Source organism: Ziziphus jujuba, chromosome 5 (genome assembly GCF_031755915.1).
Source record: "Ziziphus jujuba cultivar Dongzao chromosome 5, ASM3175591v1".
Taxonomy (NCBI): domain Eukaryota; kingdom Viridiplantae; phylum Streptophyta; class Magnoliopsida; order Rosales; family Rhamnaceae; genus Ziziphus; species Ziziphus jujuba.
This window is the reverse complement of record NC_083383.1, coordinates 2,401,803-2,422,253: the sequence shown is the minus strand read 5'-3', so window position 1 is coordinate 2,422,253 and position 20,451 is coordinate 2,401,803. Positions and strand designations below refer to the sequence as shown.

At 36.6% G+C, this 20,451-nt stretch overlaps 3 protein-coding genes across 11 annotated transcripts; 2 read left to right on the top strand and 1 right to left on the bottom strand.

Annotated features, from left to right (window-relative positions):
* LOC107420907 (gibberellin 20 oxidase 2) lies at positions 1 to 2,167 on the top strand. Its single transcript, XM_048475537.2, has 3 exons — positions 1 to 594; positions 832 to 1,156; positions 1,739 to 2,167. The coding sequence occupies exons 1-3, from the start codon at positions 89 to 91 to the stop codon at positions 2,036 to 2,038; spliced, it is 1,131 nt and encodes a 376-aa protein (XP_048331494.2). The 5' UTR covers positions 1 to 88; the 3' UTR covers positions 2,039 to 2,167.
* A 1,833-nt stretch (positions 2,168 to 4,000) lies between these two features.
* Positions 4,001 to 13,546, bottom strand: LOC107420929 (phospholipase SGR2). Of its 8 annotated transcripts, XM_016030010.4 has the most exons (23): positions 13,393 to 13,534; positions 12,760 to 13,275; positions 12,525 to 12,625; positions 11,955 to 12,149; positions 11,543 to 11,698; positions 11,203 to 11,274; positions 10,966 to 11,118; positions 10,658 to 10,708; positions 10,020 to 10,190; positions 9,162 to 9,311; positions 8,352 to 8,417; positions 7,788 to 8,220; positions 7,608 to 7,696; positions 7,440 to 7,518; positions 7,204 to 7,325; positions 6,990 to 7,062; positions 6,592 to 6,694; positions 5,980 to 6,073; positions 5,838 to 5,900; positions 5,517 to 5,565; positions 5,152 to 5,252; positions 5,005 to 5,051; positions 4,001 to 4,918 (listed from the first exon to the last, which is right to left on the bottom strand). In XM_016030010.4, the coding sequence occupies exons 2-23, from the start codon at positions 13,037 to 13,039 to the stop codon at positions 4,690 to 4,692; spliced, it is 2,877 nt and encodes a 958-aa protein (XP_015885496.1). In that variant the 5' UTR covers positions 13,040 to 13,275; positions 13,393 to 13,534; the 3' UTR covers positions 4,001 to 4,689. The 8 variants fall into 8 exon arrangements, 6 of the variants coding, with proteins under 6 accessions (XP_015885496.1, XP_015885495.1, XP_015885497.1 ...); XM_016030009.4 differs by having other exon boundaries at positions 12,760 to 13,544; XM_016030011.4 differs by having other exon boundaries at positions 7,464 to 7,518; positions 12,760 to 13,543.
* A 238-nt stretch (positions 13,547 to 13,784) lies between these two features.
* Positions 13,785 to 20,222, top strand: LOC107420925 (uncharacterized). 2 transcript variants are annotated; one of them, XM_016029999.4, is made up of 7 exons: positions 13,785 to 14,173; positions 14,660 to 15,021; positions 15,175 to 15,360; positions 15,470 to 15,574; positions 15,657 to 15,728; positions 15,820 to 15,936; positions 18,739 to 20,222. In XM_016029999.4, exons 1-7 carry the CDS (start codon positions 13,954 to 13,956, stop codon positions 20,017 to 20,019), a joined length of 2,343 nt encoding a protein of 780 aa, XP_015885485.1. In that variant the 5' UTR covers positions 13,785 to 13,953; the 3' UTR covers positions 20,020 to 20,222. The 2 variants fall into 2 exon arrangements, with proteins under 2 accessions (XP_015885485.1, XP_015885484.1); XM_016029998.4 differs by having other exon boundaries at positions 15,657 to 15,731.
* Positions 20,223 to 20,451: the final 229 nt, after the last annotated feature.

Genomic DNA, 20,451 nt, shown 5'->3' with positions numbered 1-20,451 from the left:
TCTTTCCAGTAGTTATAACATTAATCTGAGTTTGTACCGGAGCGCATATATATATATATATATATATCAGGTGCGTGCGTGTACAACGATGGATTCAAGAGCCACACTGAATCTCCAAGATCAGAAGGACGTAAGGAATGTTCTGCAGAATCCTAGCTTAGTACCAACAAGTTTCATGTGGCCGAAAGAGGACCTGGTGAGTGGTGGTGAAGAGCTCAACGAGCCTCTGGTGGATCTTGATGGGGTTTTGAAGGCTAACGCCGATGAAGCCGTGAAACAGCGTGCAATCGAGCACATTAGGTCAGCTTGCTTGAGCCATGGATTCTTCCAAGTCACCAACCATGGCATCGAACCCTCACTCATCGACGAAGCTCATCAACATATGCTTTCCTTCTTTAAGCTTCCGGTGGATGAAAAGCTCAGGGCCATGAAGAAGCCTGGTAGCACCTTTGGCTTCTCTGGTGCTCATGTTGAGCGTTTTACTTCTAAGCTTCCCTGGAAAGAGACTCTCACTTTTGCATATCACCAAGATTCCAAAGATCCTGTGGTGGACTTCTTCATTTCCACTCTAGGGAAAGATTTTGAACACACAGGGTAGTTATATTTGTGACTATTACATGTATACTTATTAGATAGTTATGTATACATATATAATATATATAGTAGTCCCAATCATACGATGATATCCTGATCTAATAAAATCTTGATGCACTAATTAATTCCATGTTATTTTCTTTTCAATCTCTCTTCATGGAAATATTGACCACTTGCACTGCATCCGTATTTGATTAAAATCAGGAAATTTTGATATGGTAGTTTTTGTATTTGTAGGAGGGTGTATCAGAGGTACTGTGAAGCAATGAAGCGCTTATGCTTGGATATACTGGAACTACTGGCAATTAGCTTGGGAGTTAGTGATAGAATGTACTATAGAAGGTTTTTTGAAGATGATTTTTCAATGATGAGATGTAACTATTACCCTCCTTGTCATGACCCAAGTCTTTCCCTTGGCACTGGTCCTCATTGTGATCCAACATCCATTACCATACTTCATCAAGATCAAGTTACAGGTCTTGAAGTTTTCCTCAAGAACAAATGGTACTCCATTCCACCTATTCAAGATGCCTTCGTTGTTAATCTTGGGGATACCTTCAAGGTAACGACGTTAATATATAATTTGTTTGTTTTAGAAGCAAGCTGGTTAATCAATTAATTAATTATACATATTGTCTCTTAATTATTTGGTTGATTTGCTGCAGTTTATGACATCGTAGCCAATTAAATTGTTTGTTTGTTCTACTACAATGTTTTATATTATGTTTATTCAAGCGTCTATGCATGAATGTATAAAGTATAGTATGTTCTCCTATTTATCAATGAGTGTAATGAGTAAGAAAATATGTAATATTTTTCAATGTTACGATATTTTAAATTCAATTTTGAATATTGTCTTTGCCATTTAATTAAAATAAAAAAATAAATATATATAAATTTTTTAGTATTGTATATATTCTGTAACCAGTCATATATATATAATTATACTCATTCATATAGATGTATAGATGACATGACATGCATTTGTACGTTTTACAGAAATTTTGAATAAATTTTTGTCTAAAATTATCCTATTAATTCTATTATGAGTGATAGGACGCCTTTCATTGTCATAGGATTCTTGACTAAGAAGACATATATAATCCAGCTTTGTTGAATATATGTGTATTTGTATCATTTGTAGGCGCTAACAAATGGAATATACAAGAGTTCGCTACATAGGGCAGTGGTGAACAGGTACAAGGAGAGGAAATCACTAACTTTCTTTATGTGCCCCAGAGGAGACAAGGTGGTGAGACCCCCGCAAGATCTTGTGTTGGCTGTAGGAACAAGAAAGTACCCGGATTTTACTTGGTCTCAATTCCTGGATTTCACTCAAAAAAATTACAGAGTTGATGAATTTACCCTCCAACATTTCTCCAACTGGATTTCAGCTTCCAAACCACTCAACAAATTAGATATATATAAAAAAGATGCCATATAAATATTACACACACACACACATCTCCCTCTCTCTCTATATATATTAATTTAATTTGTGCTTTTGGGATTTGAATGATTCCATCTTGTTTTGTTTGCCTCTTTGATCCATGTTGTTTCAATAAATGTTGTTTCCAATTCCTCGCTTTACCAGTGAAGAACTATATTAAAATCGAAAAAAAATGTTTATTTACAATACTACTATAGCTATCTTTCTAGGGACTTTTAATTAATAAGATATGAGATAGCAAAATTCAAGCACTCAATTTTCTCAAATTAAGACTCCCTTGTTGCGATTTCAGCAGTAATAAATATGAGGACGGTCAATGTGGGTAATGGCCGAAGGAGTGGAAGTGGGGCCAAAACCCAAAAACAAAAGTTGCCTTGAGGCTCTTGGAGTCGGGACAACCCAGATTTATTTATTTACTTTTCAAGTCAGATATGGATATGGTCTTCAACCAAAGACAACCAACCTGATGCAAGTGTTGGGATAACAATTATATAACATTTGAATAATGGAGATCGACGAACGGGTTAAACGGATTACACGTTATTGGGTAAAACATTATTTTAACTGAATGGTTTTGGCTTAATGAGTTGTATTTTGGATGAAAAAATTCAACTCACACCAGATGTGAAGGCAAAGATTGAGGCTGCCTTTTTTTTTTTTTTTTTCTTTGGGCTGTAAGTATTGATTGAGGCTTCTGATTCTGAAACACGTGTGTATATATATATATATATATATATCGATCTTACAACAAGTCACTTGTACCCTTCCCAATGAAAAACATAAAAAGGACAAAATGTCACATCTCCGTATATAAGATATGTACTTTCCACATAGCACGAATCATAGATCAATCGCCAACGGAAAGAACAGGATCAATGGCTAAATTTTAGGCTTTAGTATTCTTCTTGCTCCAAAATGTGTCTATTACGTAGGATAATAACTGTGTCTATTATGTAGGATAATTTAGATTTGCCGTAAAAGGCCATTGCGGCCAGCTTGAGTAATTCCAACAACTTGATGTCTCCCGTCCTTTCTACCTTTTATTGCTTTGATGTCATGTCCACGGTTGGTTTTGACGTCATGTCTCCCGTCCTATGTGTCATGCACACATACATATATATTAAAATAAGGATATGCTATGGTACAGTATGGATAATTCGTATGTAGACTGTAAATATTGATAATTTTCGAACCGTCTATACCTTAGTTTTGCTTTATTAAAATATATATGCATTTAATGAATAAATATATGTAACCATTTCATATTTATCAAACTTTTGAGGTTTAATTTGTTATATCAGGTTAGACAGACAACAATTGGGACCTCTGGCTCGCAATTGGCTCCATTTAAATATTTTGAAATTCATTAACTTAAATCTCTTGGCCTGAAACTCCTATCCAGGATGCAGAAAATTTCTGCATATACGGTTCGGACAAGAGATAGAATATACACAGTTGGCCCAACCTAACAATAATGCTGTATCATTCACCAAAAACAAACTATAATGTCGTATCCCACTTGTATACTCCAAGGCAAATCAAAGGTCTCTCTCTTCCCCCCTGTTCTCAAGCATCTTATGTCAAAAGCCAAATGTAGCATTTTGTTTTAGCTCTTCGAATTTCCACGCTTCAATAAGTTGCTACCAGTGAAAGTACTCAAGATCGAAGGAAAAAAGCATCCAAGGAGTACGTATACACACTTTTCTCAGTGGACCTTAAGAATCTTTCGTTGTGGTAGTAGTGCTCATCGGTATGATTATATTATAATATGAGAAAAAATATTATGAGTACGCTGAATCTTCAGGAACGGGCGCTCTGCTCGCAATCATAGACCACATGCATCATTCCCTTCGCAATCAATAACATGCCATACTTTTTTGAGACCAGAAATCATCTTTTTCAAGTAATTATACAAACTATTTTTCACAAATAGGAAAAAAAAAAAAAAAAAAAGACTACTTTAAAGCAAATGTTTTTCATTAAAAGAATAGTACTTTATACCCAAATAATAACTCCTTCCAATTCTTTTCTCTTCTCTAATCCTCATCATAGCGGAACCATATGCAAATTTCTACCTACAAAATTAATTGTAAAGCTTTTTGTTCTGTTGATTAGAGAAAAGTCGTCGTGGATTACTTTCAATTGAAATGGGGGATGTCTCTGATCATCTCATTATCATTACTCGTACCAGCTTCATTCATTTCATTGAGCATATGCCAGCATTTTTCTTTTTCTTTTTTGGTTATGTACACGGAAGGTTAATAATAAGAAAAAAAAAAAAAAAAAAAGAAAGGGAATGAATAATTAAAAAAAAAAAAAAAAAAGGAAAGAAAAGAGAGAAAAGGAGGAGGAAAAGAAGAAGGGATAGATTTGTCATTTGACAGCCACCCCACTTCACTGTTCAAAGGCTTGCTGGGGTTAGCAGCCACGTATACTTTGCCATGTGCTTTTCTTACTCTACTTCCTAGCCGCAGAATGGCACGTCTATTTAGTGGGCATGGCATATCACTTTCTTCCTCAACAGACGGAATAATTTGCTCCCAATAGACTTTGGACGTTTTCATTAAGAACCGCTTAATATAACAACTAAAAGCTTTTAAGCCCTGCTGTAACTTTCAGCTCTTGCATTGGTCCACTGCATAAGTTTACCGCTTATTCAAAAGCTTCTTGGCTTTACTTGAGAAGTTTCGTACCACGCTTTGATCAGAGAAAGTCAAAGGAAGCTCTTCCTCTATGGACTCCCTTCGATCATACCAGCCTTTGGAACCGCTCTCATCATTTTTCAAGTCTTCGGCTGTGGTGGGATCTTCAGGTATATCTCGATACAGGTGTTTCAATATGAATAGAGCAGTATCAGGATCCCTCCAATAGTTTCTGGAGGCCAAGAATTACCAGTTAAAAGAAGACCTAAAATAACACTCATACAATACAATACTACAAGCAAACTATGATAAACATACGTATGTGATCCAATTGCAGATATATATGGATGTTGGAAAGTTTTGTCCTGCATGATCAATGAGAAAAACATTCAAAAGAATTGAGTGGTAGATAACTAAAGAGGCATATAAAAATCGACTAGCTCCTATGTAGCTGTATCTACACACTTGAAGCATGTGATCAATCCGTCCTTCCGTGCTGCCTGTTAACCTCTCCATTATAAGAGAACCATATGATCTCTCTTCTTTTTCTTGGGCAGCTTCTTCTTCTGCAATATATACAGAAAAGAATGGGGTGCAAGTTAAATTAAACAACTTTCTCGCTTAGGACCAGAAAGCAATTTATCTATTCTAATGGAGGAAGACAGGTTAGATCCAAGAAGAGCACAATAACCTCTGATCAAGATGAATGCTACTTATTGTTAATTTAAGAACAAAGATAGCATTTTCAAAAAAATAAAATAAATAAATAAAAAATAAAAAAGGAAAGAAAGGGAAAGCACCACAGGCCAAACAAATAAAAGAATTACTACCTTCTTGGCTATCAGCATCTCTTGACTGGCAAGCTGTAAGCACTTTAACCTGTCAAAACCAAACAATTCCTCACATATGAAACCAAATCAAGCACCAATCATATTATATGAGCGGTTTACAGTTAAAATTGTGATAAATATAATATCAATGACTAGGAACTAAAGAGAAATTTCAAGGCCAAAAACATGAAGCAACTGAGGAAAAGCTCGTGTATTTTAAAAAACAACTGTACTGAGCAAAGTCTTAAGAACTTATATCACGACTAACAGCTAGCTCAGGCATATTAAAACAAATAGCAAGGGTAATCTAAAAGAGCCCACCCTTAAGGAGTGTAGACGACACATCACAGCTTGAGAACGGGCAGATAAATCTTCAGTAAATTCCTACACCAAAAAACACTAGTTTCTTCACAGAGAGAGAGAGAGATGTTACTGCACTTACATACACCTTCAAGGGCATTACCTGAAATCCAATATGTAACCTCTTTCCACCTTTGTGGTAAGGTACAATTACAGGCCGTTTGCTGCTGTATTCTTTACACACAAGTGGTTCTATTCTGTATGAAAATAGAACATAGTTTTTATTATTTGTTTTGTAATTGACAGCGTTGGTGCATATAGACATTCTTTTACATGGCCAGCATGTAAGGGCACTCTCCCCGGTAACAACATGAACAATCATCATATACTAACGATATAAACAATTTTGAGAGCATAGGTTTACTTTTTAGTTGTCATCCTCACTCGTATATAGCAGTTTAAAAGTTTATTCTGGATCTATCTGAAAAAAGATAGTTTCTAAAAATTAAAAGTGTTTTATAGTGAGGTATTGGGATTATGGTTTATTCTATTTGGTGCACACTTTTCATACATAATTTGCTTCCTAGACCAATAATTAATTTGATTAGTGGAATTTCAAATTTTTCTACCTAAGATGTATGGCTGCCTAGTTTATCCCTTTCTCCAGCAATATCCCACATGCTATTCATGAAGAAAATGCTTTCTACTAATGCTTCCCATGTGGAAAAAGGAGTTCAAACTGAATAGTTGATCTAAAGGAAGGTGCCAAACAGACCTATATGCTACAGGGTCAAACGGGTGAAATATATTGAACATTAGCTGACAAGCTGGCATCTCTTCACTGATATTTTCCTCTTTCCAATATTCTTGCCCTTTCCCTGGAACAGATAAGAAAAACAAGAAGTTGATCTACATCAAAATCCAGGAAGCACAACTAAAAAAACGGCAAAATCTTGCCCAGATAAGATTAATTTAATAAGTATGAATGAAATGATGTTGAAAATGGTGACATCTTTCTTGGCTTTCTGGTCTGGAGAATGTGAATATTTTGGTTCAATTAATTTAGCATATAAAAGCTAGGAGCATCAAAAGACTCCTTTCAAAGAATAAATAACATCATGCAATAGCAGTTAGTACATAATGCATATTAGAAATGCGTTTCTTAACTATTACCAATCCCAATACGAATGTTACGAAGAGCAAGAAAGACTCCTAGAGGTGATCCAACCGCAAAGAATGTGTCAACCTAACAAAGAAAGAAAATTTTTATGAGATAAAGGATGTTTGACAACTTATTTATGAAGTAAGGATTAAATTCCTTGTTAGAAATAAAAAGATTCAGATTTTAGATTCCCAGCAATAAAAGAAATACGGTAACATATTACACCTTGAATTCAAGTTTTCTGTATTTAATTTGAGGGGTAAAACTCATTGGAGAATTATCTTGCTCAGGTAGCGGCTTGTCAGACATGGGCTGCTCTGGCATAGTTGCAGGTGCTCCCTTGTTTTCTGTTTAGAATAGTGTCAAAACAAAGAATAATTAAATACATAACTGCTTCTTTCATCAGCTAAAAAAAAAAAAAAAAAAAAAAAGATAAAAAGAAAAATAAGGTTTTCTATAACCTTGATGCAACCCTATATTCCTACCTCCCCCACAGTGTTGCAATTCCAGTTCTGCTATTTTGGCTTTCAAGGAATCAATCTGAAACCAGAAAACAATCAGTATAGAAATTACATAAAAAGTGTACAAGGAATGAAAGAAGAACAAAGTATTCAATTGCATTTTCTAACCTCTGCCCTCAGCAATTTGATAACTTCATCTTTAGTACTGGTATCTTCACACCCTTCTTCATCCATTCTTTCGGAATCATTAATAGAAACTGCACAATTGTTTCATGCTTTTTCATTAAATACTTTTATTTATAACCACAGCCATGAAATTATAAACTGATTCAAGGAAATCTCCATTACCACATGGTTCTTCTGCAGAGTTCGTGGCCCTTCCAGTAAACTCATGGAAAGCTGATACAACAGGACCCACTTGGTAAGCATCTTCAGTATTGCCTCTTGGTACATCTTCCTCACATGCTGAAACAATCGGCTGAACACTCCTCTTGTCTTCATCATGAGGACCCATCTTGTCCTCAGTTTCATTAATTAGAGAGGAGTGTTTGTCCCCCAGATTAGTTGAAGAGTTTTCATTAATTAGAGAGGAGTGTTTATCCTCCATATTAGTTGAAGAGTTGCTACTAAAAGATTGGTTATTCATATCAGGGGAAGATTTTTCATGTTTAGGGTGTTCCTTGTACATTGAATCCATCGGAAATGGGGAGGATAGGTTCTCCTGATGGCAGAGGATATCATAGGCTAGTACACTTCCCAGAGAATGACCATATATGGAAACCTATTCAAATGTAAGCACAATATAAGAATATTTCCTGCAATTCCGAACTTAAATAGCCATAGCCTAATGGGAAATATGTGTGTATTATATTACACACTAGTAAAATATAAATTCTTCTATCATCCACATACCTTTCCGTCGTAACCAGGATTCCTCTTGAGGAACTTCAAATACAACCGATTTAATTGATTAGATACCTGTTTCAAAAGCAATGATTTGTAAATCCCTTCTTCTTCTTGTATAGCCCATTTTTAAGATTTTGTCACCTCAAATACAAATAACCCCATAAATTTTGGATGTAATAGAACAATATATTTGACATAAAATGGCAAGAGAACATATGTTTTAAGAAAAAAATTATTTGTATTACTCTAAACAAAAGGACAATAAAAGAGAATAAAAGCATTATATGTTCAATGCACTCTGCAAAATGCAGCACATTTCATATTGACATCCTGCTAAAGTAGTTTAAGGGATTTATGGGAAGATTAAAAAGGACCAAAAACTTTTGCATGAGAACCAAGGCTCCAAGATTGTCCGCTATAATAACTGAGAAATTAGTATTAGGGATCTAAAAGGAAAAGGAAGCTGCTTCAATGGAAAAATAAGTTTCACAAGATTTTCATAGGGCACTTATCCCCCCTGCTTCTAGCCCTGATCTTTGCAAGGCATCTACACACTTTCCACCTTTGAACACTAATTAATATGTACTATTTCTAGTAGCTGTATAGAAGAAAATTATTGAACAGAAAACAACTGTTTATCACCGTTTCATGGTATGCATATCACACTAAAACCACATAGACAACCCTCCAACAAATGTTTATGATGATAATTTCATCTCCACAAAGGAATAAAAAAAAAACCAAGCATATTTTAGAATATTGGAACAGGATATTTTAAATTTCGTAGTGAAAATTTAGAAGAGAAACATTTACTACCGAGTTGATAATGTCCTGACAGTATATTGGGCTCATGTAGTATAACACATCATGAGCAGTTGCACTCAACATGACACGCAGACCCTTTACACCATCTAAAGTGCATTTTTCCACTGCAGTTTCTCCACTAAGCTTCAATCCCTTTCTCCACTGACATGCAAATACGGGTTGGCAAGAGTCAACAATGGATTACATAGCACAACCTAAGTTATGCAATTATTGAGGAAAGCTACTGAAACACTAAAGAGATTCAAATCTACCCATTTCAAGAAGACCATCTCAACTACTTTGCAATAAACAGATCCACAATAATATACAATCCTAATCTAGGTGAATTATAAACATGCCAGAAGAAACACTCGCAGGAATTTTGTTACTCAAATATGCCACAATCAGTTTATTTTCTTGGCAAGAACTTTACATAAATCCATGTGATCCCAGAACCATCACTAAGATAGAAATAACAATCTTATATAATACAAAAGCTCAATAGTTGGAGATTAGGTGTAAATAAAGAGACAATCAACCATCACATTAGCATTGCAGCAAGATTTATGCATAAGAGATCCCACGAATTCCCCAAAGTAATAATTAACATAGCCGTCCAACAGTAAAAAGAATTCATTTTGGAAAAAGAAAGGCAAATAGGAAATAATAGAAAATTATAACTATTAATGCATAGCTTTATCCTACTGTTTGAGATCATATTTTGATATCTACTCTAAAGATACAAATTCCATTTCAAACAGATCAGAAGAAGCATGGTGCAATTTATATGTCCATATGATATTAAAAACAAAAGTGGAAACAAATTAAGCCTGCAAGCCATCAACATTTTACAAAATCATCTATACTTACCTGGCATGGGATAAAAAGAACCCTCTGCCTACCCCGTTGGTGTGAAGTAAGATGTCGTTCAGAAAGACTTGTCGTAATGTGGCGAAAATTACCAACATCATCAACCAAATTAGATTTCTCTAATCTCTGACCAATACCATGAACCATAAACACCAGGTGCCGAACAGGAACCTAAGTCAAATAAAATAAGCATTTTAACGGTACCTACTGGTGACAATATATCTAGATAAATAAACTGATTCACTGCAGAATTATAAAACATAACATCCTGTACTCAAAAAATCAGAAAAAGAAAGCTGAACTATATGAAACTTTATTATCTGTATAATAGGAGAATAAATGTACAGGTTTGATAACGATTTATTGTACCATGCACTTTGTACTTCCGGCATACAGTTTTGGCTTTCTAATTCAGTTTAAAAGGAATGATGAAGGTAATTTTCTATCAATGAAATCATAATATTCATTTGCTAACCATTCCACTCAATTATTCATCAACAAACTTGCAATGACTAGAATATACGAAGACATTTTTTCTAAAAGAAAATGCATTGTGCTAATTAGAATTAACAAATAATTGGACAATATGCTGATTATAACAATAACAGTTTGAAAAACACATATGCCACAACACATACCTGTGAACAGTAGTCATCCATTTCCTCCTCTTTTTGCTGGCGAAGCTCATCCTAAAATGGGGGGAAAAGAATTTTAACAGGATCCCTTTTTGTTTTTTCCTATTTATTCTTCTTGATTTAACAAAATAAAACAAATATAACATATTTATAATGCTCATTTTAATAAAGAGCTAACCTAGATATAATAGATAAATCCAACGACTAAAGAATCTAATCAAATAGTTGGAGTATGCTATGTTTTGAAAAAGAATGAAAAACATGCTATCAAAATAACTGCCACAAAGCATTGAACAGGATACGTTAAAGACCTGGGAGGGTTTTGATGAATGTGATGTGGAATATCCACGTCTTAACTTGATTCCATTTCCTCCCAAAGGAATGACACTAGAAAAACCAGAAGCATCAATGTTAAGCCAAGCCTCCCATGTATCATCTTCTCCAGTAAAAAGTGCATGCAATCCCTATAAGTGCAACAAAGGCATAGTTATGTATCAGATGTTAGCAAGTATAAGAATCAGAAGCCTTTTCAGCAAATTTATACATACAGGGGTAGAGCCTTGCAAATCAACCCGTGATGCAAAAAGTCCTGAGGGTTGAAATGTCCTCCGATGCCAAACCTAGAAATAAATAGACCTACTTAAAGCTCATACATACAGACATGAAGAACAGCACTGACTAAAACCTCATAAAATGAATCTAAAATCCAGTATATATAAAAGACAGCATAATCTCCTGAAACCACAGGGTTTGGACATGACAGCATAATCTCCTGAAACCACAGGGTTTGGACAGTTATCACAATCCAGACATACAAATCTTGAAAATTCAGTGAGAATTTGTAACTGTATATAAACATGTAATATAAATATCCATACTGCTGGAAACCTGACTACGGTAAGCAATCTCCAATTGTTCAGCAACATCCTCTCGCAGTGGAAGCCAATCAAGTCCCCCTTTTCGCGCGAACCAATGACCTCTTAATACTCGACGATTTTCTCCATTCCAATAAACAGGGAAGCAATGCCTCTTCACTAAATCTACCTGCAATCAAATAATTTGAACTTCAGAGATATCTCTTCAAGTTGAACAAACAGAACAAATAGCTTCAAAATGCTACAATATCATGAGATGTTTGCTGAAGATAAACAAAAAACTTAGCCTGACACCAATACAAACACAATAAAAGGAAAGATAGAATAACAAAGACAAAGCAGATCTACACAATGCATTTTAACTTATTCAATGGAATGAAAAAAGGAATAAAAGTCATAAAACCTCATAAAGAGAGAAGGCATACCTCATAAAGTCCTCCCCTCACAGGGACACCAACTCTTTCTTCTTCTACTTCATATAATTGATTTGATGGAATACCCTTTGAAGAAGAAGCATGTTGTTGAGTATCCAATTTCTTGCTGGAACTAGGCTGTTCCTTTGGACCATCACTACATTCTGCATACTCTTTCCACCAACAAGAAAGCAGCTCTTCTTCCTTCTGTAAATGCGTGTTCAATAATAAACAAGTAACTAACGCATCAATAAACCAAGTAGTTTATCCATTCGCCACAATCAAACTCAATATTTACTGTCATTGCTAAAACAACGCGAAACATAAATCAACCAATCAGCTGTAGATCAAATCCATCCCTAGCGCGTTGTTTAACAGTACATGTCTTTAGCTTCTGATTGCCCCAAAAACGTCAACCCTCCAAAGGATTTAACAAAAGAACTAAATAATCAACGTCGCTAAAAGGATTAACCAGTTACAGCATTTGTATGGTGTAAAAGAATTTCTTATTTCCAAAGGAGCATAAAATTGGAGTTAGTGATATTTAAAAAAAAAAAAAAAAAAAAAAAAAAAAAAATTTACCTGCAGAAAAGATGCCTCTATTGCCAAAGAATCTCTCATACCAAAACGAAAGTAGTCGCCCTTTCCTACTATCTCGGTGCGAGGAACTGAAGCAGCGAGCTCTGTAGAAACACAAAAGCATTAAAAATTTTACACAACTAGTTAAAAGAATCAACCACTGATTTCAAAAGGGAAATGAGAAAGTCCTCAAAAGTTAACAAAAAGCTTCGTAAAGCTATCAACAGAAAAGACCTACCATTCTCCGCTAAAGGAACCTCGCAAAAATACCACCGAACATCGCGACCATCGGAAGGACTCCTTGTGTGAGCCAGGTACTTGTGCCGACCTTCGCACTGCTCGATCTCATCCTCCAATCTCGCAATGTTCGACGGCGTGTTCTTCAACAAATCAGGCGACGTTTCTTTGATTCCACTGGCACCGCTTGCTGCTTGCGAAGCCGGCCCCGGAGAACCTTCCACATTCCCTGTTTCATTCCTATTACTAGTGGAACCAGAAACCGCACCTTTTTCCTCCATCGAAAATTCGCAAAGTCGCCGATTACCGGCGAGTATTTGTACCTCTTCCAACTCAGAAGAAACCAAATGAAAATCGAAGCAGTTCAAGCAAAAGAGAAATTTGACGACTCGATGACGCTAATAACACAAAATGTTATAGACGACAGTTTTCAAGCAAGTTTTTCAAACCGAGATAGCACGAAATTTCTACCTATATAAATTGGAGGGAATATTTTGGGAAAGCCTGGGAAGCAAAGCTGAGAAAATCAAAAATTAAAAAATATATTTGTTAATTGAAAAAAAAAAAAAAAAAAAAAAAAAGCCCAGACGTTCGTTGTTTAATTGGGAAATAAAGAGGTAAGAAGAAGCAAAACCCATAGACAGGAAATGAGACTTAGGCATATAAATGACAGCTCGGCGTTGAACGACCGGTGGATGAACAGTGAACACCTAGGCCACCTAGAAAATGGCAGTTGGGTGCTACTTTTATTTTCTTCCTTCTTAATTTATTATTTTTTCTTTTTGTGTTTTTTTTTTTTTTTTTTTTCCATAATGGTTTGGGATATCGATATATCCAAAGATGTTATGGGCTACTTTTTGACTCGCATATGGTTGGGCTGGCACAATGTGAGAATTTGGGCTAAATAAAAGAATGCAAAAGCCCATAGATCTAAGGAGTGAGTTTGGCCCATCAGTTTCACGAACCCTGGCTCGCATAAAATATCTGGTGGTCCACACTGTCATATATAACAATGTAAACCCTCTAAACGTAGTAAGATAAGGGTCATAATTCATAGCCACATCGATTACGGTTGCATTCGCTTAAAGCTACTGTTGGTTACGCCCGTCATTTGTCTCTCTCTCCAAACCCTAGATTTGCGCGCGATTTACATAGCTAGGGTTTTGGTGCCTGTAGCCCGCTAGTTCGGAATCCCATGGCGGAGGAGGAAGTTGTAGCAGCGGCAGCGGCGAGCCCTGCGCCGTCAGATCACAAACGCAAGCTCGAAGATTTGGAGCCTGAAGCTCCAGAGCAAGCCTGGCCCAGCTCGGACGACACAAATGCGAAACCCGATGCAGGCAACCAAGGGGATGGCGATGTGTCCGACGAATCGGACGCAAAACGGCTTAGACTCGATGACAGACCCGAGGGTTTAGGTAATGCGAGAATTAGTGTGTAGTTGAGCTTTATTGCTGTCGTTTCTCAAGTTTTTCTGTCGAATGTTAGGGTTTTTGAAGAATATTTTACTTGGAACGCCATAACTTTTCTTCAGAGCTCTTTTTGGAAATTGGGCGGCCAATATGGTTTCCTAACTGCTTTTTTTTTTTTTTTTTAAGATTTAGATAATGAAATTATAACGTTTCCATGAAATCTTGTTGTTGCCTCACCTTTTAAAGGAATCTTTCAAGTATATTAAAATGTACTTTGTTTTTGTTCATTTACCCACCTTTGCGAGTTCAATACATTTTCATTGTTGTATTTCAGTATATCGAAATCAATTGTAACAGCTCTTGAAAAAGGGTAATGTGAAAGGTAGATAAACTCTCAGAGGAGAATGATATGATAGTTCTTTAAGTGATTCTAGTGCGTTCTTGAAATTTGTAATGTCTTGTGTACTAAGCTTTGACTTTGGTTTAAAACAGCTAGTGAAAATGGCTACCAAGTGGAGAAAGCGGATGAAACTCTGAAGGAGAATGATGAACCAAATACGGAGAAGAGTAGCGGCTCAGAAGAAGCTCAACCTACATCTAAGGAAGTTACCGAAAAAGAGACCAGTGAACAGCCACCATCTGCAGATAATCGTGAGGCAAATGAAACCCAAGAACATCCTATTGAGCATGTCGAGGGTTCTGTGTTGGACAAGGGTCAGGAACCCGCTAATGAAGGAACTCAGCCACCTTCTACAGAGGATGCTCAGCAAGGGGATGATTCTTCTGCTCAACAAGAGCAACCTACATCTACAAATGAGACAATAACTCGCCGAATGGAGGTCCCTAATAATAAGGTCTGATGGCTTATCTCTTTCTATATATAAAATATATGGAATGCTGTACACATCTAGAAGGTTAACAGGGTTATCTTTCATCCTTCCCTATGTTTCACATTTTCTTTTGAGCCTTGATAGAAAGTGGGTTTTGATAGTACAATGATGGTTCAGGTTGGGGTTCTTATTGGCAAGGCTGGGGATACCATAAAGTATCTTCAGTACAATTCGGGTGCAAGAATTCAAATCACAAGGGATGCTGATGCTGATCCATATTCTGCATCAAGGCCTGTAGAGATTGTTGGAACTTTGGACAATATAAATAAGGCTGAGAAGCTTATAAATGCTGTTATTGCTGAGGTATTTCTCTCCCCACCCCAACATGCTGCTTCCTTATGTATTTGGGCTCTTCTGTGTAAGAACTTTTTGGTATTACTGTATACACATTTATTCATGTAAATGTTTGCAGGCTGATGCTGGAGGTTCTCCTTCCCTTGTAGCCAGGGGCCTTGCAACTGCACAGGCTGCTGCTGCTGCTGCAGAACAAATTCAGATACAAGTTCCAAACGAGAAGGTATATATACTTTCTTTGTTTTCGTTTTCGTATACAGGTTTGTTCAACTGTGCTTCATTTAAGCTTAACTTCGTTGGTCTAGGTTGGTTTAATCATAGGGAGGGGAGGGGAGACCATTAAAGGTCTTCAAACCAGATCAGGAGCACGTATCCAGGTAGTTGATATTGTATGCCTTGTCTTGTAGAAGTTATCCTCTATCTCTTATTGAATTATATAGATTGACTTTTTTTTTTATCCCTGTTTAGTTGATACCTCAACATCTTCCAGAAGGGGATGATTCTAAGGAAAGGACTGTGCGAGTCACTGGTGATAAGAGGCAAATTGAAATGGCCAGGGAAATGATCAAGGAAGTAATGAATCAGGTTAGTGGTTGACCCGATCATTTATATTCAAAATAAATTGTAAGCTCATATTGGAATTGTGTTTTTTTGGTTGTTATATTGATATCTTCTACATTGACTTGTTACTGTAGTCTACTGTATGATTCCTTTATAAGCTATTCCCTGAGAGTTGTCTTATATGTGCCATTTGGCTTCTTTCTATGCAAGATAAGATGGTAAACCCATGTGCAAAATAACTTTAGGTTCATTCATAGCTTTGAAATATGCTTGGAAGTCTAGGAAAAATTTGCCTGCATACATGTGACCTTCTATCATTGTCATTCTGTTTTGGTTTATGCCTTTATATGTCTAATACTGCCTTCTTTTAGGTAATGCATATGAATGCCTAATTTAGGAATTTAATGGTTGCACTTGCCAATATTTTACGTATATGTAATTTCTTTTTGCATTGTATGAAATCGAGAAGTAAACCTCTCATGCCGATGTAGGGTTATCCTTTATGTTCACTTGGATTAATGGTTCTCGCTATTTTAATCAATCATATGATGATTTGACAGAGTTACATATATTTCCTTTATTACTGTTCACTCTTTTCAAGTAGTCTAGTAGGTAGGATTTTTACTTGAAGAATTTGTTAGTTATGCTGTAGAGGTTGCTATATACTTTGGTCACATATATATACACATGAAAAATTGTAGATTATATTAGATCCGTATTGCTAAAGTTAAACCTGAGACTATCATTGTATCTTTGTGTCCATCTATATATATATATATATATGTAATTCTTATCAATGTTGTTTAGATATAGAGTTAATGGGTATGATTTTTAATCCAGTATCATGTGTTTGTAAAGTAATTCCCTATGTGGGTTTGGTGGAGTAGAAACTTCTGTACTCTTTGAATATGGAAAGCAAGATATATGGTCCTGACATGATTTCCTGTCCTATTGACTACATTTGCATGTCTGGTATACCTAGCCCATTTGAGGAAGAACTATTTCATAATTTTACTCTGGGAGCTAGAGCTTTCTTTTTTATTAACCTTGATAAGAGTATGCAATATTGATGAATCATCCATGCCAAGGTCACTTGAATGCTGTTAGGAAGATCATATATTCAATCCAAGATGTCGGTTGCCATGATTTATTTATGTTGAAGGTGCCAATTTCGAATTGGTTGGCTTTAAAAATGCAGATTGGGCTATTGCCTTTTCCATGGGGTCAGCATTGCTTTGGTGTAGCAATAGACAACCTCTATTCACTCTCATCCACTGAAGAAAGGTATCAAGCATTTAATCTCGCGATTGCAGGATGTTAATAGTTGGTAAGACTGCTTCAAGACCTGAAAGTTAAAAATCATGATTTAGTAAGGCTATGTTGTATAACCTTAGTGCTGGTTATAAGCACTTTCCCATGTACCATGCATGAGATGTCTGGAATTACTGATGAAGTGATGATATAGAAAATTTCATGGGGTCGATACCTATTAATTGTATCTGATACTATGCTGGAGCATCTCACAGATATATGTGAATTAGTAAATTAACACTTAGCTGTATATCATAAAGAGATGCTTTGCTGACAGTCTTGAATTAGGTCGGTGCCTGAAATGTTAATGCTTACTTTACAGTTTCCTTTATGAATAACTTCTTTAGATGACATGCAACTGGATTTGAGAAAGAAAGTAGGAACTTCATTTTAGGGTAATGTAACTTGGTGTTTATACACTAGTATGGTTTTTTCCCCTTTTTTTTTTGGCCTTTTTTTGTTCCTTTTTTTTTTTTTTTTTCCTTTTTTCGTTAATAGCTTCATCTTTATGATACCTGAAATGTGAAGCATGATCTATTGTGACTGGTATGTAAAATGATGTTTGGACTATTGCATTTAGAATTGAAACGCCCCTCATTTTGGCTGCTGTTTCTTTGCTTTCCACATATAAATTCAATTTTTGTGAAAGATTGACTTCTCAATAAATTCAAGGTCATGATATTATTCTCAAGCTCTCTCCAGATTACGGTAAAGGGATGTATGAATATGTTTTTCCATAAGTTGGTTATCTGTATTTTTTATCTGTAGATCTGTATGCATTGCTCGTGACAATTTAAAATTGTTCTATTGAGGACCTCAAAAGTTAGAATTGAATGACTGAGGTAACAAAGTGGATAAAATAATTCGGATTGGTAGATTGTTGAAGGTTATTATTATGCATAACAAGTGAAGTCATTAGGAAATGGATGTGGGTATTAGCGGATGGCGTTCTTTGATTTTAGTTAATGTTGAAACATGTTGGAGCATTATGCTCTAAGGAGGGATTTTATTCTAGATGATAATCAAGCAATTGTCAGGTTATCAGTTGTATCATTAATCAAATCCTCAGGGTTAGTAAGGGAGAAATTGTATCAATTGTATCAATTTCCTGGGGTTATTAGTTGATGATACTTTATGTTGCATAGTTTGGTGGATTACTTGGCGTTTATATTTGTTTACCCTTAGATGATGCACTTTGTTTTATCGGCAATGAAACTTCTCTGTTCTGTTGTCTTAGAATATTACCTTCTATTTTTTCCATTACAACTATTAATGGTAATTTAACTTTTTTTGTTTTGTCGAAGTTACATGTGTGCTGCTTATTTGTTCATCTAATTGAGTCAGTGATGGTGTCCAGCAGCCCCTTCAATTGTTTGAACAGCAGACGTGGTTACCAAGTTTAGAACAGCAACGTCAACATTATTTCCTGTCATGTCATTTATTCTCATGAGTAATTAAGAGTAAAATAACTTGGATTTGCTAACTATTTTTCTTTTCTGATTTGATTTTGAATAGACTGTGAGGCCATCACCTCTCTCTGGTGGTTTTAACCAGCAGGCCTATCGGCCTCGAGGAGCTTCTGGCCCACCTCAATGGGGTCCCCGAGGTCCTCACATGTCCCAGCCAACTTCGTATGAGTATCAGCAACGAGGGCCGTATCCATCTCATAACCCACAATATCCACATTCTGCATATGGGGGTTATCCTCAACATATGGGTTCAAGAAGTGGCTTTAATTCTGGTTGGGAACAAAGGCCACCATCTGGCATGCAGGGGATGCCCCATGGCGGTGGTTATGATTACTATGGTGGGCAAGGAAGCCATTTATCTGATGGCCCAGTGTCTGCTCAACATTCTGCTCCCATTCCTTCCCATGCTCCTGGCCCTTCTAACCCTTCAATGGGCGGCCCACCCCCATCACAAGCAAATTACAATTATGGACAGCCACAGGGTGATTATGGGCATCCAGTCCCTTATTCACAATCAATGCATCCTCAACAGGGCTATGGTCATGGGTATGATGAACCAAAGTATGAAAATCATGCTCCCACACAGCATGGCTATGGACATGGTTCTCAGCAAATGTACCAGCAGAGCAGTATGCAACAAGGTTATGGTTCACAGCAGCAGTATGGTAAGCCACCATCCTATGGCATACCATCACAAGGACCACCTTCTCAACCATATGGCCCTCCCAGGAGTAGTCAACCAGGAGATGCACCTTATCAGGGTTCTGCTCAGGCCCAATCATATGGACAGAATCTGCCATCACAACAGCCATATCCTTATGCATCAAGCGGACCTAACCAGCCGGCATATCCTCCTTATGGATCTGCTCCAGCTGCTGAGGGATATAATCAAGCACCAGCAGCATCTGGTGCAGGATATCCGCAGCAAGGAGGCCAACCAGTTGCCAATTTCAGCCAGTCTGGTTCGCAGCAGGCACCTGGCTATGGACAAGTGGGTCCTGCCGGGTATGGGCAATATCCATCATCACAACAAGGTTACCCAGAGCAGTCAGCACCAAATGCTGCAGGTTATGGATATCAAGGGCCACAAGATCCTGGTTATGCAGGTGGCCTTGCATCAGCTTATGGTGCACCTCCAACTGGGCAGCCAAATTACACGCAGCCAACACCAACTCAGCAAACTTATGATCAGTCAGTCCCACAATCTGCAGCTTATGGTGGTGGTGTGCAAACAAGTGCTTCGGTTGGTTATGCAAAAACTGTATCACCTCAGCCTGCTGGCTATACACAGTATGACTCAGCCCAGATGTATGCCGCACCTCGGTAAATGAATGTTTTAGTTGGTAGTTGAGCTTGGGTTGGCAATTACTGTGCCAGGCCTCATTATCTAGTGATTTTACTTATGTTGTAGGTCTACTTTGACAGTTCATGGAACTCATTTCTTTAGTATTAAATGCTTTAACTTCATTACTGGACCGCAACGATGAAATATAGGAAGTGATTTTGCTTATAATACATCGTCTTGAGAGATGAAGTATGTTGCAGTCTGTATAAGATTTAGGACCAGTTAGAGACTACCTAACTGGACTTGTTTATCATTTTACAAGTTAGACTACCTAACTGGACTTATTTATCATTTTAGTCATAAGTACTATTAAGAATGGTATAATTCAATTCATAACACATAAAATCGATTGCAGATATAGTAAAGGAGCTATCTATGGCTTAAACTCTACTTGCATGTGGAGGCTCGTGAAAT